Source organism: Lagopus muta, chromosome 21 (assembly GCF_023343835.1).
Source record: "Lagopus muta isolate bLagMut1 chromosome 21, bLagMut1 primary, whole genome shotgun sequence".
NCBI lineage: Eukaryota > Metazoa > Chordata > Aves > Galliformes > Phasianidae > Lagopus > Lagopus muta.
Window position 1 is genome coordinate 5,057,356 of NC_064453.1, and position 20,925 is coordinate 5,078,280.

At 47.0% G+C, this 20,925-nt stretch overlaps 2 protein-coding genes across 7 annotated transcripts in view; both read right to left on the bottom strand.

The window, feature by feature from the left end:
* Window positions 1–13,606, bottom strand: part of KAZN (kazrin, periplakin interacting protein) — a 143,245-nt gene extending 129,639 nt beyond the window's left edge. Inside the window, exon 1 of one of the 3 annotated variants that reach the window (XM_048968090.1) lies at window positions 13,429–13,606. In XM_048968090.1, the coding sequence (XP_048824047.1) occupies window positions 13,429–13,528 (100 nt within the window). In that variant the 5' untranslated portion in view covers window positions 13,529–13,606. The remainder of the gene's footprint in view (window positions 1–13,428) is intronic. The other 2 variants (XM_048968092.1, XM_048968089.1) reach the window with 2 other exon arrangements.
* Window positions 13,607–16,569: 2,963 nt separating this feature from the next.
* The window catches only part of PRDM2 (PR/SET domain 2), a 62,529-nt gene continuing 58,173 nt past the window's right edge, over window positions 16,570–20,925 (bottom strand). For all 4 annotated transcript variants that reach the window (XM_048968070.1, XM_048968074.1, XM_048968072.1 and 1 more), the window contains 2 exons: window positions 20,787–20,920; window positions 16,570–19,709 (listed from right to left, as the gene is read on the bottom strand). In XM_048968070.1, coding sequence (XP_048824027.1) covers window positions 20,812–20,920 — 109 coding nt within the window. In that variant the 3' untranslated portion in view covers window positions 16,570–19,709; window positions 20,787–20,811. The remainder of the gene's footprint in view (window positions 19,710–20,786; window positions 20,921–20,925) is intronic.

Genomic DNA, 20,925 nt, shown 5'->3' on the forward strand with positions numbered 1-20,925 from the left:
TGCTGGATGTGAGCACTCAGAATGAATATCCTTGTCCACAGAGTGTGAGTTTTAGGAGAAAGGCTGCTATAGAATCACAGAATGGTTGCATTGGAAGGGACCCTCATGGACATCTAATCCAACCCCCTGCAATGGCACGGATACCCACAGCTCCAGCATTGCTCAGAGCCCCATTCCCTGACCTTGGATGCCTGCAGGGATGGGGAACCACCACCTCTCTGGGCAGTTGTTCCCTGTTTCTGCACAGCGCAATGGATCCCTGTGCTGCTGAGCTCCTAGGACCAGGTCCATTGCCATCCTCACTTTCCATCTGCAATTACCATTCATTTCGGCTGAATATTTCCTCCTGGAAACGCAAACAGTTTCATTATGGTTTAAATATCTGACAAGACAGCTGACTGCAGGCTTGTGAAAAGCAATTATTTCGGATGGTGATGACTTCCCACGTGGGCAGTGAGGGCTGTAACGCCAATAGCTGGAGAAGACCACAGCGCTGTCTGATGGACTCTGGTATCTGGAGGAGTTAATTAATGTTCCAGGGTGAGTAGGAAGAGAAAAACTCCGCAAGCATCCAGCTTAACATACAAACTAATTGACATCAAATAACTTTGTATGTTTAATTTAAATGCGAATAATTGATTAGACAAAAACTGGTCCGAGGACAGAGGGCTGTGCATCTGGTGCAGCAGCCAGAGCAACATCAAGTTACCATAGCAACCTGTTGGTTAGGAACAAGGCAAACATTCAGGACGATGGGGTTTGTTTGCAATCCAGAGTGATGACAACTGCACCAACGGGATTCGAAAGACTGGGATAAAACTAAAGACATGTTGCAGATCTGCAGGTTTTTTCTTCCTGCTTTGAGCACATGGAGCACTGCAGTGCAAGGAGAACTGAGCCTGCGAATGCAGGTGCTAACGTGGGTAATCAGAACGCAGCTCAGCACTGCATTGCATCACTGCTTCTATCCATCCCACAGCCCACACGTGCTTTGCACAGCTCAGCATCCCAGCCCTGCAGTGATCACATCCAAAGGTCCTCCTTACATCACCCGAACTTCATTAGCAAGTCAAGAAGCAAACCTGGTAGGCTCTGCTGGTTGTTTATGTGTTTTACTGAGCCTGCATAATGCTGTTGCTAAATGATGAATCAGGGGATCCTTAAGGATGGAAAAGAGCTCCGTGATCACTGAGTCCAACCCACCCCGCTGCGCCCACTGACCACGCTCCTCAGTGTCACATCTCCACATTGAACACCTCCAGCTTCCTGCTGGGAGCTCCCAATCAGATCTGGAGCAAGGAGAAAACCTAAAATACTTAAATATAGAAGAACAGACACTATTTCTGGGAAGGCGGAGAATAAGATCCATTTTTCTGCTCCTTCTGAGCGATGAACGTCTGAAAGCAAACAAGCTGCTGCAGCGATGGTCTGGGAAAGAAGGGAAGGTTTGACACCGGAGCAATGGGAACCACTTTTGAGTCTTCAAACTTTTAAAGATCTCCCCAAATGGCTTCTGCTCATCTCCCTGCAAAAGCAGCAGGTTGAGAACGACCAACAGGATTTGAGCTTTGGATCCAAGAGCATTGGGGTCCCAGCATCAGTAGGAGGAATCTGTCACCATGGAGGTGAGGGCAGATATTCAAAGCTATTGGAAGGCAGGAGCTATCCTCACATCTTTCAAACACTCTGAAACTGTCTTACATTGAAGAGCTTGTCATTGAAGGGTGCTTGTCACATTTTAAGTGACTGTCCCTTTACATTGGCTTCCCGACTATAAAAAGTATTTTTCTATGTAATATACACATTAGCTTCCAGCAGGGAAATGTAATTACCATAATAAGATTCTTTAAAACTTGGCTTTTATGTTGTCGACTGCATTAAATTTTAAATCTCGTGCCAAGTTTGGATAAAAGCTCTGAAAAAGAACAAAAAAATATATATAAATATATGGCAAAAATCAATATTATTAGGTGTGAAATAAACTGGAGGCAACTGAACCTTTCATTCCACATGAAAAAAAAAACAACAAAATCCAATGCTGTAAAATTATACTAAATCACTTTTATTTTATCACTTGGTAAATTGTTAGAGCATCACTGTCAACACTGCAGCACCGGTGGAGCACTTCTCCACTTTGAATCTGATATTCTTTGCATTTTTCTCATAGGTAACTCATAGCCTATGACATCAAAGTGTGTTTGTTCCTCATTTTTAAAGCTTCTCCTATGATGTTGTTCCCGGGATCATTTATTATTTAGGCACTCACCCACTTCTTTCTAAGTCTTCAGGCCACCTCATCTCAGAGCACGGAATCCGATCATCCTGGTGCTTTTATGTAGAAATTAAAAACAAACGCAGCAAACACTGCTGGGCCATTTTCTGTTCAAGCAGCCTCACTCTGATGGTGCTGCCTGGATTTAGTAACAATTTCTCTGCACACGTTTTAAGGGTGATGAAAATTAAGAGGAGCTGCAGAGATGGATGGATGGCATTTGGTGCAGTGGTGATATCAGCCCCATTGGCACTTAAATCGTGTCCTGTCGCACCGATGCAAACATTGCCCATCTTATTTACGTCCCAAACTCTCTGCTTCCATTATAAAGCCACATGATGTGGCTTCTTGTCCTTCTGTGATACCCAGCATCACCCAGTCCAACCCAGCCCAACCCAACGTGCCCACATCCCTCGGTGCCACATCTCACACTGAACACCTCCATGGACCCCTGCAGTCCCTGTGCAGCTGTGCCAGCACATCACCTCTCTTCCTGAGATGAAATTATCACCTAATATCCAACCTGCACTTCCTCTGGCACAACTTGAGGCCGTTACCTCTGGTCCTACCGATGGACTGAGCACCATTTTGGATGATGCTTTAAGCCTGATGAAATTTGATTAGTACAAAGCCCTGCAAGTTTTCTAGGCAGAAGAATCTCCTAATTGACTAACATTCTAGCTAAGGGATAATGCAAACATCTCCTCCACTGAATTCTCTGCTAAAACTTGTTCAGCCATGCATAGATTTAATCCTACCAGCTTGGCCACGGCACGAGAACTCAGAACCACCAAATCCTTGATGCTGGATAAACCAGCTCTGTCCTCCCCATTGGCTTCAGGCAGAGATAAACGGATGCTCTGACCTTTCTCTGGGGCACAAGGCTGAGTGATTTCCCTTCCCTTCGTAGCACCATTGAGTGGATGTGACATTCAGTCAAGCTCTTATTGACACCAGCGGGTTCCCCACACAATTACAGTCCCTCCCTGCTCGTGCATCAGCTCTAACAATGACAGCCCAAGCAGTTCCCCTCTATTTAACCACCACTGAAATCACTGCTTCCCTTCAGCTTCCAGTCGTGTCACAGCTCATCCTTTCCTTCCCCTATTTAAAGGCAGCAACATTCCCTCAACTCGCAGCCCTACAATAAGATTCCCATCCTCACGCTGCACTCCCTTGTTAATTATTTACCAACCCATACGCAGCACGGCCGCATTGATCACAGATTTGTAATTAAGGCTGAGTCGGAGCTTGAACTCAGAGCAGATCTGCGCATCTTTGTGCACAGTGCCCCCTGTACACAGTGATACCTGGATCTGCTCAAACCTCGCTCTTGTGGGATACCCAGCAGCAAAGTTTGCATGCAGGTCCTGCCCTGCGTGGAGATCACAGTGCTGTTTATCAGACAGAACAACATTGACTGAAACTGAGGATTTACTGGAGAAAAAAAACAACACACCATGGGTGTGTTTAAGTCAGCATTGTTTCATCTAATGGCTATGATTATCCTCAGCGTGAATGCTTCCCTACCCCATCCTTCTGCTCTCTGGGGATTGATACTGCAAGAAGATAGAAGGCCAGAGGGTAATTATACTGCTTTTCATTTCCACTGATCTCCAAGTGTTGTGTAAAGCACATAAATGCCTCCCACACACAAGCTTTCGATCTGAAGGACGACCTGGTAAATACAGGAAGAAACGTCTGGCTATTTTTCAAGGATTAATACCAGAAAAGCTCCTTTCATCTTCTCCTGAAATGCATTCCCTCTTGCAGCTAGTCCCTGAGCTTGGCTACAGACGCCCTTTATACAGATGCAGTGTGTAGATAAGTTTGGAAATACAACCAGAATTACAATGGCCACTTTTGCACATATTCCCCAAAAAAACCCGACCTGGATTTCCATGCTAATTTATCCCACACATACACTTTTCTGACTTTTAAGTCAAAATGAGAGGTCTCGCACTCAAAGCTGCTCAGGCAGAAGTTTGGTTGGGTTTTCTTGTCGTTCTTCAGGCTGTGGCAGTGGTTAAACAGAAGGAGCTCTTCATTGCTCACCCACAGCTGTGCTCCCTATGCTGTGCCAACGTTTACCCACTTCCAGCATCATCATCCTAAACAGCGTTTGGAAACCTCCAAGGTTGGATGCTAGGAAAAATGAGTGGTGGTTTGCTGGCACAGCTGCCCAGAGAGGTGGTGGGGTCACCATCCCTGGAGGTGTTCGGTGTGGAGATGTGGCACTGAGGGATGTGGGCAGTGCTGGTGGGAGCTGGATGTCCCCATTGGATCCTATCAGTCTTTCCAACCTGAATGATTCTATGAACTGTGGCTTTGGCAACAGCGAGCACTTCTACAACTACTGTTATTGCAGTGGGAAAAGGGTGTAGCTCAGCATTGCACATCTTGGAGCAAGCAATAATTCAGCCAACAGCAAAAAGGCTTTCAGGAGAGCTGTGAACATGATTTTCCCTTGTTTCAAGCAGCTTTGTGCTACTCTAGTAACATAGAAAGGTAAGGGGATACACATCCACATCAGTCTGACACCAGCACACAGCAAAAGTGTAAATCCCTCTAAGGAACAAAGAGACGTTCTTCCCAGAGCTCTGCTTTTACATGAGGAGCAACAAATGCCATTGCTGCTCAAGTTCACAGCATTACAGAATCACAGAATGGCCTGGGTTGAAGGGACCTCAAGGATCATGAATCTCCAACCCCCTGCCACACACAGGGCCACCAACCTCCACATTTAATACAGCCCAGGCTGCCCAGGGCCCCATCCAACCTGGCCTTGAACACCTCCAGGGATGGACAGGGCATCCACAGCCTCTCTGGGCAGCTGTTCCTCCTCCCCAGAACCCTACAGCTCACGTGTCCACAGCAATGAGGAGATGCTCTCGCAACAAGTTCTCCTTGCTGCTCACCTACAACCAAAGTAGCAAAGGGTATCCAGATCCATTGAAGTACTTTCAGGATCCCCCAGGACTGGATCCTTCCTCAACAGTTCAGTCTCACATACTGAAAAGCGTCTGCAAGAGGTCTTACTTTCAACCAATGTCCATTTAGGGTTGGTTTCTTTGGGTTCTTTTGGAGTCATTTCTTTTGGAGAGAGTTGGCTGACTGCTGATTTTTTGCTTAAGATGAATGAAAGTGAAAGCTATTAAAGCTAAACACAAAATCTAGATGCAAAGTTGGGGGGGAAAAAAAAAAGGCTGAAAAATCCCAAAGGACATCAAACCTTTCAGCCCTTAATTTCCCACAAATCATGGATAAGTTTTACATAGTTAGATTCAGCAGTTTCACAGCTCACAGCCTCATTTTCTACACGAAATAATGGTTTATACAAAAACACAATGAAGCTTAAAGCATTGCATAGGAAACCATAAATCACACCATCCATCATGAGCTGCATGGATAAGACGTAAGAACCGTAGCATCATTAAGACTGGAAAAGACCACTGAGATCATGCAGTCCAACCACCAGTCATCCCTACCATAAAGATCTGAGATTTATTCAAGGGGTGCATCTATGTATGACTTAAGATCCCTCCAGTTTTGGTCATATGCCCACAGCATGGGTGTGTAAGTTCAGTTTATTATTCTTCCATTTATTACCACCTGAGGGAATGGCCTGAAGCTGCACCAGGGGAGGGTCAGGATGGATATTAGGGATAATTCCTTCTCAGGGAAGTGGTGGAGTCATCATCCCTGGAGGTATTCAAGATCCATGGATGTGTGGCACTGAGGGATGTGGTCAGTGAGTGTGGTGGAGGAGGGCTGGTCTGGATGACCTTAATGGTCTTTTTCCAATCTTAATGGTTTTATGTTTCATTAAAATAAATAACAGATGCAAGGTTCACTTCACAACATACACCCTGAAATGTCTTAGAGTGGACACATGCCTTTCCATGCAGTGAAGTGAATGGAAGGAGCCACCAATCAGTCCTGCAACCACATCCAGCCCCCAGTGAGGTCAAGAGATTATGGGTTGGAGGTGGTAACAAGAGGATCCCCCAGCAATGCTACCATTCCTCACACTTAGAGTCACAGAATCATAAAGGTTGGGAAAGACCTCTACAGTCATCCAGTCCAACCATGGACTGGCAGCACTGCCCGCGTCCCTCAGTGCCACATCTCCACATTTATTGAACGCCTCCAGGGATGGGGACTTCTACAGTCTGCCACCAGCTTCGGTTGTTCCCATGCCACGTTCCATCCCCAGGCTGTGGGGCCAGGAGGTTGGAACACAAACAAGCCCTAGACTGTGCACTGCTCCCCATCACATCCACCCTTCAGTACTTGGTACTTTGATTAAGGCTGTTCTTAGCATGAGTGCCACAAAAATGCTGTCAGTTCACTGTGACAAGAACAGAGAGGTCTGAGCAGAGCATCAAGCCACAGAAAATCATTGTCTAGATGATGCATTGGAGTGCTAATGGTTTAGACTTGTAGAGGGGGGAAAAAAGCTGGTGACACGAGCAGCAAATGGCAGGTGGAGTTTATTTCCTGACAAGAAGTGTCATCATTAATTCTTGGGCTGCAGTGGAGGAAGGCTGGCTGAGCTCTGGGTGCTCATGGACAGATATCAGCAGGGCTGAGCAGTGCAGGACCCCAGGGCTGAGCCCTGCTGCCACCAGGACCTTACACAGCCCAACACACCTCATGGCCAGCCCTGCACAAGAGGCCCAAGATGTGGGTTTTTGAGCCAAGTTCTGGTGATTTTGGAACACGTTACATATGTGGGTCCTTTCGTGTTTTGGAGGTGTTGGATGCAAGTCCTCCTGTCCAGTCTTTGGAAATGTGAAGGTCTCCTCACCCATAAAATTCACACTTCTTGCTCCAAGAATCAAGGGGATTCATTGTCATATAAGTGCATGAGCGTCTCTTACTTTCATAAATTATAGAATCATTCAGGTTGGAAAAGACCTCCAAAATCACCAGGTCCAACCCCAACCCAACCCACCGTGCCCACGTCCCTCAGTGCCACATCTCCACACTGAGCACCTCCATGGATGGTGACCCCACACCTCCCTGTGCAGCTGTGCCAGCACATCACTGCTCCTTCTGAGAAGAAATTCTCCCTAATTCCAACCCTGAATATCCCATAGTGCAACTTAAAGCCTTCCTACTACGGCAGCTGAAATAATTCCATTTTCCACTCCTGGCCGTGTCTCTCGGTTGCTGGCTCATCTAAACCTCCATGCCTCAGGTCTGCCATGTGTAAAATAATGAAATGTTATTTGTTTATTCCCAAATGTCGCAGTATTTATTCATCCCTCACGTTAGTTGAGCTAATTAATAACATCAGAGTTACCGAGAGCAATTCCCCAACAGGATTACTACTGAATTACGAGAGTAATTGTTCACAGGAACTTTATTTGGCTAAAACCTCTTCCCTGGCAAGGAATTTGGTGTGCAGCTTGCCCTGAGCTCCAATCCTGTAATTATTTTAGGGTGAGTTATTTCTGATGTGGGTAACTCCACGCTGCCTTGGGGCACTGCAAGAGGAGCCAAGCAGTGGTTTAGCATTCCCTGCCCATGAGACACAGCCTTGTATCCTTTCCTTGATCACCTTGTCCCAACCTCAACCCAAAGCACACAGCAGGCAGAATCCTACAGTCAGCACCATGCAGGTACCCCAGGTCCACAGAGCCACGGAATGATGAAGGTTGGAAAAGAGCTCCAAGATCACTGAGTCCAACCCAACCCACCTCCAGCACATCCACTGCCCACGGCATGGATTTTCATGTGGGTATACCCCCAGAAATGGGACAGGGCCTTGATGTGACCAAAGAGATCCTCAGTTTTGATTTCTCCTTTACTACAGTTGAGATCTCCAGCACCTGATTTGTACAACCCAATGTTTTTCAATTCTCAGAACGTTTACGCGAAATTTGGCCTATTTCATAAACCAAACGCTGCTCATTCTCATTAAATTGCATTCAATTAGTCTAATTAACCTGAAATGAGCCTAAATCTGTACAGATTACCTAACCTGAACCAACAATCATCTCAAGGACGCACATTTCTGCACAGGAATGTGAGCCTCCAGTGAACAGAGCATCAGCAGTGGTGGTGACATTGTTTGGGGCACAGAAAAGCCCCACAGGATCTTTTTTGGTGCACAGTTGGGATTTTTTTTGTATGCTGGGCTTCTTTTTTTTGATGCACTTCACATCCATTTTCCCTGCCTTGCTGTGTACTCTGCCTCCCTCTCCTGGCCTCTTCCCATGCATTGAGCAAATCAAGAACTCCCATACAAAGTTAAGCCAAAGCAGCATTAACCAGATTAGGATACATATATTTTTTCTGTTTAAGATGCCCAAAGCCAATAAAAGACAACAGCAGAGCCCTGAGGAAATCCTTCCCATCGTTAGCTTACCGACGCCGTGCTGAGACTTGTGGAAGCAGATTTTGCCATGGGCTGGCAGCTGTGAGAAACACCCAACAAAAGAAAAGAGAGAAGCCAAAATACCAATAATCCTTGCTTCAAATCACAAGCACGGGTAGCAAAGCCTGACAATTCCTGCTCAGCCTTTCTTGAAAGGAGCAATTACAAACACATTTCCTCATTAATCATTTTAACCTACTACAAAAAGGGGGGGGAAGCATCAGTCTTAAGCCACGATCCCCTTCAGAATCCCCTCCATTCAATCCAGAATGAAAGCTGCAGACTGAGTGAAGCATTACAAGAGTTCATTGAGCCCAATGAAAGTTTGCCATAACAAAATCCCTTCCCCATAGGTGTAGTAGGCGATGCAACACATAGGTTGACTGCAACTTTCCTGGAGTGCCATGCAAGGCATTCCCAAGGAGTGGCATTACAAGCACTAAAAGGGAAGAAGAAAACAAGCACTTGGGGGGAAAAAAAGAAAAATACAAGAAAAAGCAGCAGCTCCAACCTGCAGTTGTGTTTTTATGCAGATAAATATAAACATGTGCCAAGTTTGAAGCACGGTGATCAGATCTGTATTGGATATGGGGTTATGGGGAAATGCTCAGTGCTGCTCCCAGGCAACAGGGATAGGATGATGGCCTCAGGCTGTGCCAGGGGAGGCTCAGGTTGGATATTGGGAACGATTTATTCTCTGAAAGAGTGGTGATGTGCTGGCATAGACTGCAGAGGGAGTGCAGTCACTGCCCCTGGAGGCGTTCATTGGGGAGATGCAGACGTGGCAGGGGCACAGATGGGTTGGGGCTGGGGATCTTGGAGGTCTTTTCCAATCTAAACAGCTCTATGATTTTATGACATGGTCTTTGGACGTGGTGGGGGTGGCTGGTGTTGGACACAATGATCTAAGAGGTCTTTTCCAACCTTAATGCTTCTATTTGGTTTTGGTGAACAGATACTAAATGGGAGAAAGTCCTCTCTCGAAACAACGGGTTTTTAAGACATATCCAGTTTCTTTTCACCTTCTTGTCACCTGAAGTGCTTCTTCCAGGCTTCTGCACTGCCCTCCCCTTATCCTCGTGCCCTCAGCCTGCAATCCTCACTGCTATTTCTGGCAGAACTGAGGCTGAACTCTTTTATCTTGCAGAGTCACCGGAGCGTGCTGTACTTTTGTTTTGGTGTCTGCAAAAAATCAAGCTAACAAGTAAGCACCTCTGCAAAACAACCTGAGAGCTCAGATGAGGGAGGGCATGCTCTATTTTTATCCATGCAGAAGGATGCTGCAGGAGAAGCCAAGGGGTTGGGTTTTTTTTGCTGCAGTTTGAGGTATGCTCAGAGCTGGTGCTAATCATACCCATGTTTTCAGCTCATTATTCTGGTGGCACGAGAACATGGTGACTGCACTCAATTTGAAGGAATTATTGCATCCCTACACTTTGCTGCTCGTGAGCGTTAATTGACAATATCGGGTTTGTCTGTCAGGAGCAGGGATGAGCACTTCCCCTAATTTAATCAGGAGTAAATCAGCTGGTGAGTGCTTCATACACAGCTGCTCCATAATTGAGTCTCTCTGTTGAGGTGACAGTGAACAACGCGTTCTTTAGTTTTGCAAGGAATGACATCTTCAGCATTTCTTTCTATTCTTCTGTGTTTGTTTTTTGTTGCTGTTGTTGTTGCTTTGTTCATTTTTAGAGGGCTTTTATTTTGCTTTCTCAAATACTAAGGTTGGAAAAAGCTTCCAAGATCATTCAGTCCAATTCAACCCATCCCACCATGCCCACCAACCAGGAAACCAACCTCCCTGCACGCTTCATCTATTGCAGCTGCTCGTGTTCTTGCATTGAGAATCTGGCCCTGGAATTCTCCAGGCACAGATCCATCATAAGAGCATCTGAGCAAACCCCCTATGACAGCTCTGCTTTCCTCACGGACAGCAAGAAAACAGTCAGCATAAAAAGTGCTTGGCTTGGGTGGTTTAGGACTGAAGTGAATCAGGGCTGGAGATGTGTCCTTCAGTCTCTGCACGTTCTGTTTCCTACATGCATTACAGCTTGCTGCTTTTGTTGTCCCAAGATAAGATGCATACTTTTAGCAGATAGGCTTTGCTTGTGAAGATGGTTTGTTGGGTTTGATATGAAGCCTTAGGGCCTGTTGAACATCAGTGTTCAGGGTTCAGCTGGAGCTTAGTGAGGTAAAAATCAAATCTTTATGCCAAGTTTGGTGATGCAGTGGCACAGGCTGCCCAGGGAGGTGGTGGGGTCACCATCCATGGTGGTTCAAGGATGGTGGAGATGTGGCAATGAAGGACATGGTTGGTGGGGTGGTGGGAGGTGGGTTGGGGTTGGACTGAATGATCCTGGAGGTCTTTTCCAACCTCAGTGATTCCATGATTCTAAGAGCTGGAACACAAATCTGAGGGGGAAGAAAGCAGAAGTTTTGAGCCACATTACAACAGTTTCCATGGAAGAACTCCTATTGAAGTTGCAGCCTTAATGCTCTAATTAGTCACCAAACCAGGCTCGTGTCTACAAAATACACATAATGGATAATTTATCTGTAATTGCAAGGCAATACATAAAAATTTCAGTGCAGCATCTTAAAAGCTGAATGGTTTTTAAGTTACTTAAGCCTTCTTGCTCATTCAGGTCACATCTTGAATGAAGTTCCTTATTTCACAACCAATGGAAAATCGACCGGCAAGATATAAAACCTGGGAGCCCAGCAAAACATCAGCATCTCTGAGCCAAAGAATTAATGGAAAATAACAGTTTATCTAATGGAGCAGGGAGTCAAGGAATAATACACAAAGATAAGCAAAGTCATGCTCTAAAAAAGCATCGTCCAGCATTGCCTGGTGGGCAGGGAGTTGGAACTGGATGATCTTTGGGAGCCCTTCCAATCCAACCATCCTATGGTTCTGTAATCTTTTAGGTCCCTTCCAACCCAACCTTCGTATGGTTCTATGAGATTCAGTTGTGATAGGAAGATGTAGGACCATCCTAAAGCCAGCCCCTCACTTCCTGCTTTTGGGAACTGTAGGTTGGACCAGAAGAAAAACCAACCAACCTGCATATGAGATGGAAGCCTCACTCCCAGGCAGCCCTAGAGAGAAGTTACAGTCCCTTTTATAATCACATGCTCTTGAAAGGTGACTGTGCCCCGAGATCCCTCTGCATCAGACAAATTTAATGCATGTGACAGCAAGGATTCACTGCCTCGGGGTGCAGAGTGGTGTCAGTGAACCAAAGCCATGCAAACCACAGCCTTCCCATTGCACTGTGTGCTATGCTGAGTGCAAACAGAAACACCCAGGTAACTGCATGGAGCACATCACAGCAAACAAACTTACTGAGGCGTAGTAAATACAAGGTAAGTGGCAGCAGTGCTGGAAGGCACAGTAGGAAGGGTTCTGTGTGCACAGCTCTCCTGTGTTGCATATTGTATGGGTTGGAAGAGACCCCTAAAGGTCACCTCGTACATCTATTGCTATTGCCATGAAAATAAAAAGCTTGTAGAAACCAAATCACACACACATGACCGAATCATTTGTCTTTGGTTGTCAGGGATATTCATGGAGCATCCTTACACTGCATCGCACATCCCTAGGAATACCTTCAGCAAACGCTACAAAAACATCCTTCAGGAGGAAGAGAAGCTTGTGGTTGAGTTACTGAGTGGGAGCCAAAAGTCTTTGATTCACAGACTGGGAAAAAGGGAAAAGAACAGCAAACAACGCAACGATTCCACCTGTGTTTTCCCAGCTGGTTGCTCTTACTCATTTGGAAACCAACCCCCTCTGTCAGGACATCAGCTCTCCAACACATCTTTCCCTCACGTAACACTCAATCCCACAGCCTTGGGGCTGATCCCATGTCCTGTAACACCAAAGATGCCAAACCCTCTCGGAAAATTTTCTGACATTTCCCTGGATTCTAACTCAATCTGTGCATCTTTTTCTAACTCAATCAGTGAGAGCCACAGCAGAAGTTGCACAGAGTTGTACAGAACCCCAATATAGGAGAGGGTTCAGAGCACCTGTGCAAAGTCAACACAGAGAAACAAGATGGCAGGAGGGGATGCAGCCCTGTTGCACATTCAGTTGCCAGCTGGTGAAGGTAACTGGCAATCAGGCCCAGCTGAAAACAAATGGGGAAAGGAGCGGGGCTTCCAGGTGCTATGGAAACACAAAAAGCCACACACCAAAAAAAAAAAAAAAGCAAAGAAAAAATAAAATAGAAGAAATAAACGCTGTCTTTCATAGCACTGGAAACCAAAGCAGAGATGGGACATGATTTAGGATTGGTTGTTAGGGCAGTGTGTTGGTTGTGGTTGGACTCGATGATCTTTAAGGTCTTTTCTGACCTGAGCAATTCTATGATTCTATGCACACAGCTGGAGATGCTCTGCATGCAGTGAGAAATTCCTGGATGCACTGCCAGCCTGAACGTGGCTCTTCTGAAATAACATCCATGCTTTGCCTCAAAAAGTTGCTGTCTATGCTGCGCACGCACCCAAACACCGCAGCAATTCCCTCTGCGTGGCTCAGAGCCCCTTGTTTTGGTGCACGCAGTAATCCCAGCCCTTGCCTTGGGGTTGTGGCCACTCAGCTGCACGGCTCTGTTTTGGGGAGGAGCTGAAGCGGGGCTCACCCCACCTTCCCCTTGGGGAAATTTGGGAAGACCTTGGGAAGAGGGGATGGGAGGGAGGATGTCGCCAGCCAGGAAGCGATAGGCAGGAAAATACACATCATACAGACACATCCTTCCCTTACCTGCCTCCATGAGCTGGCACTGCTGCCCAAAAACTTGCGAGAAGGTGACGGGGTTGGGGGTCACATCCATGGCTCGACTCGGATCCTCGGCGTCGGTCATGGGCACAACCCGGGGCTGGGATGGACCCCCGGCCCAGCGATGCTCCTGGCAGGGGCTGCCTGTACCCGGCCCCGAGATTGCCGCTGCTGCAGTGTCCCTCCTCCCTCCGTTCCTCCCTCTGCCCGATGCGATGCGATGCGATGCGGGCGGCTCCGGGCTGCGCCGCGCTGTTAACCCCTGCCCGCCCACCGCCGGCATCGCTCCTCTCTCTTCCCCTCCCAACAGCACCCAGGGACGGCACAGACGGAGGGCTGGAAGTAACCCCGAGTGGGTCTGAGCCAGCGTAGTCGTCTTTACGTTAAAAACTCCCTTGGCCAAAGGAAAGGATGCTGAATGGGAGTTGTCTTTGGGAAGAAAGGTTCGCAGAGCTCCCGGGAAATGAAGGCTGGGGTACGGGGGGGGGGGGGGGGGGGAATGCAGAACCAGGAAACTACAGCAGGAGCCTTGCAAGTAGGCCAAACCCATGTTGTCACCCCGGCCAACTGTTGTCAGCCCGTTCTGCCACGTCCAGGTGTGGTCACAACATTCTGTAGGCAGCCAAAGCAGGGACAGGTGTGGGGACACGAGGAGCAGCCCCAGCAGTGGGGCATCCAACCTGGCAGTGGCACTGTGTGGGGTCCTGTGAGTCCTGACAGCCCACAGCCGTGTCACTGCGCTGTGCCTGCCCTGTCCCAGCCAAAGGATGGAGCAGCTCTGTGTTCTGGGCTGCTGCTGCCTCCCACCACCACCTCACTGTGCTGATGTTGATGGTTTTAGGGTCAGATCAGATACAGCAGAGTGAAGCTGAGAAACAGCAAACCAAAACTGTCTCTGAGTGCTCATTTTTGCTGTCTTAAGCCCCACTTCGATGTGCCATTGATTTTCCCAGGTTGCTCAGAGAGCTGTGGGTTCCCTGTCCCTGGAGGTGCCCAAGGCCATGGATGGGCACTGAGCAGCCTGAGCTGGTGGGGGGCACTCAGGCCATGGCAGGAGTTGGGGCTGGGTGGGCTTTAAGGTCCCTTCCACCCCAACCAATCTGTGATTCCATCATAGAACCATTATTTTCTGAGTCTACAAGGAATGTCAGGCATTCTTGATGTTATCAGAAGTTATCCTTAAAGAAAGGAAGGAGGGGTTGGGAGGGAAGAAGGAGGATGTGCACCAAGCCTTGTCCTCATTCACCTTCCACCAAGTCTTGGAGGCATGGGCAGGCTCTGCCACCTCTCTGCATGCTGTGGCCATGCTCAGCTGCCTATAGCAAACTAATCTGGATTATATCTACTGATATCTGAAGCCTACAAGAATTCTAAACCCGTGATAAGCATCAGAAAAACATGGTATAATAAGTATAATAAGGGTATAATAAAGGTTTTGCATCTTCTTCCAGCGCAGCACCAACACAAAGAGGACAGACAAAATCCTTGGCTGCATGCACTGGGAACTCAGGAGTACGGATGCAGTTATTCCTTTGGAGACAGCACTGCTGAGGTCAGTTCTGGAACATTTATGCAATCCTGATGCCTGCACGATGCAAGGAAAAATATCAGCATTTGGTAGAGCTCACAAGGATTTTGAAGCAATGCACTTAAGTCTTGGCATCAGAGATAGAAATAACCTCCATGTATTTCTGCCTTCCTTTAGATTGCATCTCCATCAGCTCTTGGCTGAAACAGAATTGTTTGCTTGGGTTTTATTCCTTCTGGAAGTGACAAGTTTGAATGGTAGATAAAATGGCATAAGTGGTGCAGAGAGGAAAAGCTGTGCTCTGCAAGACTTCATCACCCCAGCAGAATTCCAGGAAAAACAAGAAGTTAGGAGGAAAACGAAGAAGATAGGAATGTACCTATTTGTTTGTAAATAGAGTGCTAATGAGGCATGCTAAATACATCTTACAGTCTGCTGCAAAAGAAATTAACAGAAAATCAACTCTGCTGAGCCCTGAGAAAGTCAAGGTGACCCAGTGCTTCATATATCTTTACAGGAGCAGAGGGAAACTGTTTGCATTAGCATCCCATGTTCAAGGTACCATTTCCAGAGCAGCCTACTTAACAATTCCCTCTTCTTCCTCCCAGGCAGCTGCAAAGCAAGCCATAAAACAAATGCAGCACAGCTTGAACCCTTGGGTTGGCAGTCAGAGACACAGTTAGTGGGCATGGTGAGGATGGGTTGGGGTTGGAGATGTCCCACAGCCACTAAAGACAATTCACAACTGGAATGGGCATCAAAGATGAAGGTGGCCTGATGGGTTTTCTTTCTTCCTCTGGACTGTTCGTGAGTGAATAACTCATTTAACACAAATCAGGTAGGCTTCAATGCTGCAAGAGTTTGGCTGCTGCAGGCGGGGCGGTGGTGACAACAGTGGGGGTGTTACTAAGAGGTTGGATCTACTGTGGCATCTTCTGATTTTCTGGGTGAAAGAGCCATTTCTATTCTATCTGAGCTCCATGTTCTCAGACCTGCTCATTGCCTTTGAGCCTTTGCTCATTGGGGGTTGGACTCGATGATCTCTGGAGGTCCCTTCCAACCCCTACAATTCTGTGATTCTGTGTGATTCACTGCATCCGTACTTATTTGAGAAGAGTATGGTTGAATCAATGGGGATGAATGGTGACCCCACAGCCCCGCACAGCCCAACACATCTCCTGCTCAAGATGCAGGGATGGAGCATCCAGAATCACAGAATGGCTTGGGTTGGAAGGGACATTAAAGATCATTGTGCTCCAAACCCTTTCACTCAGTGGAGATGGATGAAACAAGGACCTCACCCTTCAGACCCTGCCTAAACGTCGACCCCAACAGAGAACAACACCATCTCTGCAACATCATCACGCTGTGCTGATCCCATCCTGGACTCCAAACCACAAAGGAGCAGCTTACCCACACACATCAGCCTGGGTCTGAACCTGGATGGATGGATCCTGGCACAGAGGTGGCACTTTGTCTCCTTCCTTCTCTTCTGCCACCCAGCAAAGCCCCAAACATTTTATCTACACCTATCACAGCTACAATGGGTTGCCTCTCCATTTTGAAGACGTCCTTTGCTGAAATAACAATCATAGCTCCCCAGTGAGGTTTGTCACATCGATTTATTGGTCTTTCCCTTTACATGGACGGGCAACAGAGCTTTCACTCTTCCAAAGCAATGTTCAGCATCTGAGCACCACCCAGCTCACGCCACATCTCCATGTAACTCCTTATTTCATGAACTCCTCAACATCAGCATCATCATGAGAGCACTGCAGAGCTTCCATGGTTGGCCTTGCAGATTCCTACATGCAGAACCTGAGCTTTTATCGCCACGCTCCCCTTGGGTTTTCACAACAGAATTTCATGTTTTGTCAGCAGGCACACGACAGGGAGGTTAAAAAGTTGCTGCAAAACCATGAAATTCCACCATTGGGAAAAAAAAATAAAAATAAAAATAAAAAATGGTGTACTGTCCTGAATTTGCTGTGAAGAAAAAGTCCTCATCGTTCTGGAGAAAAGACACCGTGTTGAATTGATTTGTTTCCTGTAAGAAAAATCAACTGGGAAACGATGAGTGGTTTGGTGTGGATATTTCTCTACCACAGCTCAGACTGCAATGGAGCCTCCAAAAAGATCACCACAATACAAAGCTGGGTGCTGTGGTCTTTTGGTTGAGTAACACACCTTATAAAAGCTTAAAAACAGAGCATTTACAACCAGGGACAGAAAGACGTGCTTTTAAAACGGTAGATACACACGTACAGGTTGGTGCAATAGGCCAGAATTTCTCTGGAGAAATAAATGTTCATATAGCACAACAATTTACATGCTTCTCCCCTTGAGTTTGTTCATCGTTAATGCTGCTCTGAACAACAACAACAACAAAGCAGCAAAACTAAATTGCACAAAAGCCACCCCTATTAACCTCATTGGTATGCCTCAAAGGCACTGAACGAAGCAGCATCCGTGCCAGAAACTCTGCACTCCATTCAAGTCACTGCTGCTGGAAGCTGAGAGCATCTCAGGACGGGTTGTTTAAAGCAGGATTTGGGCTCAGCAACAACCCTCACGTGAGCAGTGAGGATTTGTGCAGTGAGCACCACCTTCAGCTGAACGTCACAGAATGGCTTCGGTTGGAAGGGACCTTAAAGCCCATCCAGTTCCAATCCCTGCCATGGGATGGGTGCCCCACAGCACGTGAGGTTGCCCCAGGTCTCCATCTCCAGGAATGGGGCACCACAGTGCTCTGGGCAGCCTGGGAAAATGAAGGGCACATCGAGGTGGTGCTCAGGACAGAGCGTTGTTATGAAGCCCTGTGGATTTGCTGTTTGAATTGCCCAGATGATGCCCAGGCGCACAGGAAGGTAAAGCCTGCTTTGAAGAACAGGGTTTACCACACTAATAGGAAACGATGGAAGGAAAACTTTGCAGGGAAAATTAAAGGAAAGGTGACGTGTGAAACGAAAGCAGAACTGATCAGAGAGCTCTATGTGCACATCAGCTTCTTGGAGATATGTAAGGCCAGGGAATTTATTTTCTGTGCTATTTGACCAAGATTGACCAAGCTACCCAGCAGATTTGGTTACTCACTTCCTACTGGTTTTAATGTATAATGAGAGTCTTCCAGGCTGCTGTGAAACGTTTCCTCCTTGGTTTGGAATTGGTACAACCACATCATTCAAGAGGAAATTATTGCTAGCAAAAAGCTCAAGAGGGAACACATCCTTGAGACTCTGCAGTGTAGGCAAGAGGCAGAGCAGCCAGCAGTGGCACAAGCTGCCCACAGAGCCTTCACCTCCATGTTCTCACCCCCTCAGGCTGGAAGGGCACATTGCTTCTTATGGCTCATCCAATCCTCAGCATCACACCACAATTGCACTTAGACAGCCTGCAATAGGGGTTATCCAAAAGATCTGCAGCTAGGTAAGGTAAGATCCTGACGACCTTTGCTCTTCTATTCAATCATTTAGCTTAGACATTTTTACAGCGAACAGAACCAATAGTTTTTTGTTTAAAGCTTTTGTATTCATCTCCAACATTCTGATTCTCGGCAAAACCATACGAAATCAGCTGTTCTCAGCCATTTCACATTTATATATGTAGATCTATATATAATAGATCCTTTTGTGCCCTTTCCAGGGTGGGAGTGGGGAGGAGTATCAACTGGGCACCTGTTTTTTCACAACTAACACGTGGATACACAGATGTGTGCTTACCTGTGCAGAGTGCAAAGACAAGGGAAGGGAAAAACTGACCGAAACAAGGGGGAAATGGGGCCATCGGCCCCTTGGCCTCCTTTAATAATCCCAAACTCGAACACATTAGCAGGGATCCCACCAAAAGTGGGATCTCAGAAGTGAAATGAGCAGGAGCACCGCTGCCTGTGTGTGATTGTCAGCATTTAGGAGCAAGAGATCTCTCTGCACTGCATTTTTCAAACTGACCTCAATGTTGCTGCGGCTCTCCTGGCTGCCTCCATCGATGCCTCCTCTTATAGGACCATTGAAGCAAAGCATGCTTGCATTACAGCTTACACAGAGCTCCATATTTAAGGAAAACCATTGCGTGGCACTGCTCAGTGACATGTGAATCACCAAACAAACAAATCCTGGCTGTAAGAAGAGTACCAGACTGGCGAGAAATGCAACAGCAGCCTTTAGGAAACAGATGCTTGTCCCTTTAGGAACCTGTGGGCTATCAGTGCGTTGCAGAGATCACTTAACAAGTGGTCTTCCAAAGAAACACAAGTCCTGAAGCACTCCAAAAGCAATGGCACCGTGCCCGTTAAAGCTAAAGGTACAGAGTCAAGGAACTGGGGTACCCACAGGCTGCAGACGTGGAAACCTCAGCAAAACCCACCTCTCTCCCTGTGGGTTTTTGCAAGTTGCCCAGTTCTTTACCCGTTAGGATGCAAGGTAGGAATAAAACGATGTAACAGTCTTCTCAGCATTTAATTGCATAGTACGTTCAACCCCTCGACATGTTTGGCCAGGAAGAGGATGCTCACCCAGCCCTGCAGCTCTCTGAACACAGGTAACCTGCCTGACATTGTCTGAATATTTCTCCATGCTATTCCAGCTGTTGGCTCTCTCCATTTCTCCATGCTATCCCAGCACACGCTGTCCCTCTCCTTCTGGATGGAAGAACAAAGCGACAGCAGAAGGAACTGTTCTCACCTCAGCTGGGACAATGCTGGAGGATTCTTTCCCCTTTTCCAGCCAAAAGTTCCTAGTACCTGCAAATACAGACAGCTGTGGTTAATTGGGGTCCATGTTAGCGATAAGCAGTCAGAGCAGCTCTGGTTGCCTGGGCAATGAGGCACAGCAGAGATGTCCATGCTATGACTTCTGCTTGGCTTTCCCAGAACTCAGTGGTCTAAGCCACAGTTAGAATCATAGAATGGTTGGAGTTGGGAGGGACCTTAAAGGCCATCAGGTCCAACTGCACTGCACTGAGCAGGGACACCCACAGCTCCATCCGTGCTCACAGCCCCATTCCCTGACCTTGGGTGTCTGCGGTGCCTCACTGCCCTCATTGTAAAAACTTCTTCCTTATACCCAATCTAAATGTCCCCTCTTTTATTTAGGGACATTAACGTTCCATTACCAAGCATTCCCGTTTTGGGGGAGGTAATGAACTCTAGAATTTTCCTAATGTTTTCCCCAAATTTTATCTTTCAAATATATGGTAACAATATTGATTTTGCTGGCAGTCATTCTCACCTTCAGCTCCATACTGGTAAGTATAAAGTCCCTTAGCGACCACGTTAGTGGACAGCAGGCAATTAGTTGCATGCTGCTGCTGGAACAGAAGACAAAGTGTCTTTTCAAAGTTAACCAGTGGGAAAATAACTCAGCGTCACCCAACACACTGGACCAGCTCATTAATTTGTCCAAGCCCATACACTTTACAGCAGCTGATCTTGCCACAACACCAACTGATGTTTCTGTGTGTTAACACATCTCCAAATTACATTGTAATTAATTAAGGGCTTTGAGCCTCTGGCATTCAAGCAGAGCAGTCAACCAGGTTTTGGGTTTTATCTAAAATTTGCTCAGCATTCACCCATACAACTTAAAGGATCCCAAAGCACTTTACCCACTACTGCTCTCAGATACAAACAGTAAACGGAGACCAAAGCCTCATCCTGGTGCTGGTTCTGGCATAGGGCATCTTGCTCTTGCCCTCCACGTCTGTTTTTTATTGGTGAGCAGCTGCAGTGAGAGCAGCAATGCTCTGGCTCTGTAAAGTGCTTTGCAGTCCTTGCCAAGAGAAACACAAGCTGAGCTCCATGCACTGCTGCACGCTGTACCTGCTCCGCTCTGACACGCAGAGGTCTATTCCTTGAAGAAGGGGGATGCAGTGCAGCTGGATTTCTTGCATTGCCTGGTGCTGGTGTTAGGAGAAGAGGAGGAGGGACATCTAGAGGCCATGCGGAGTCTGTAACTGTA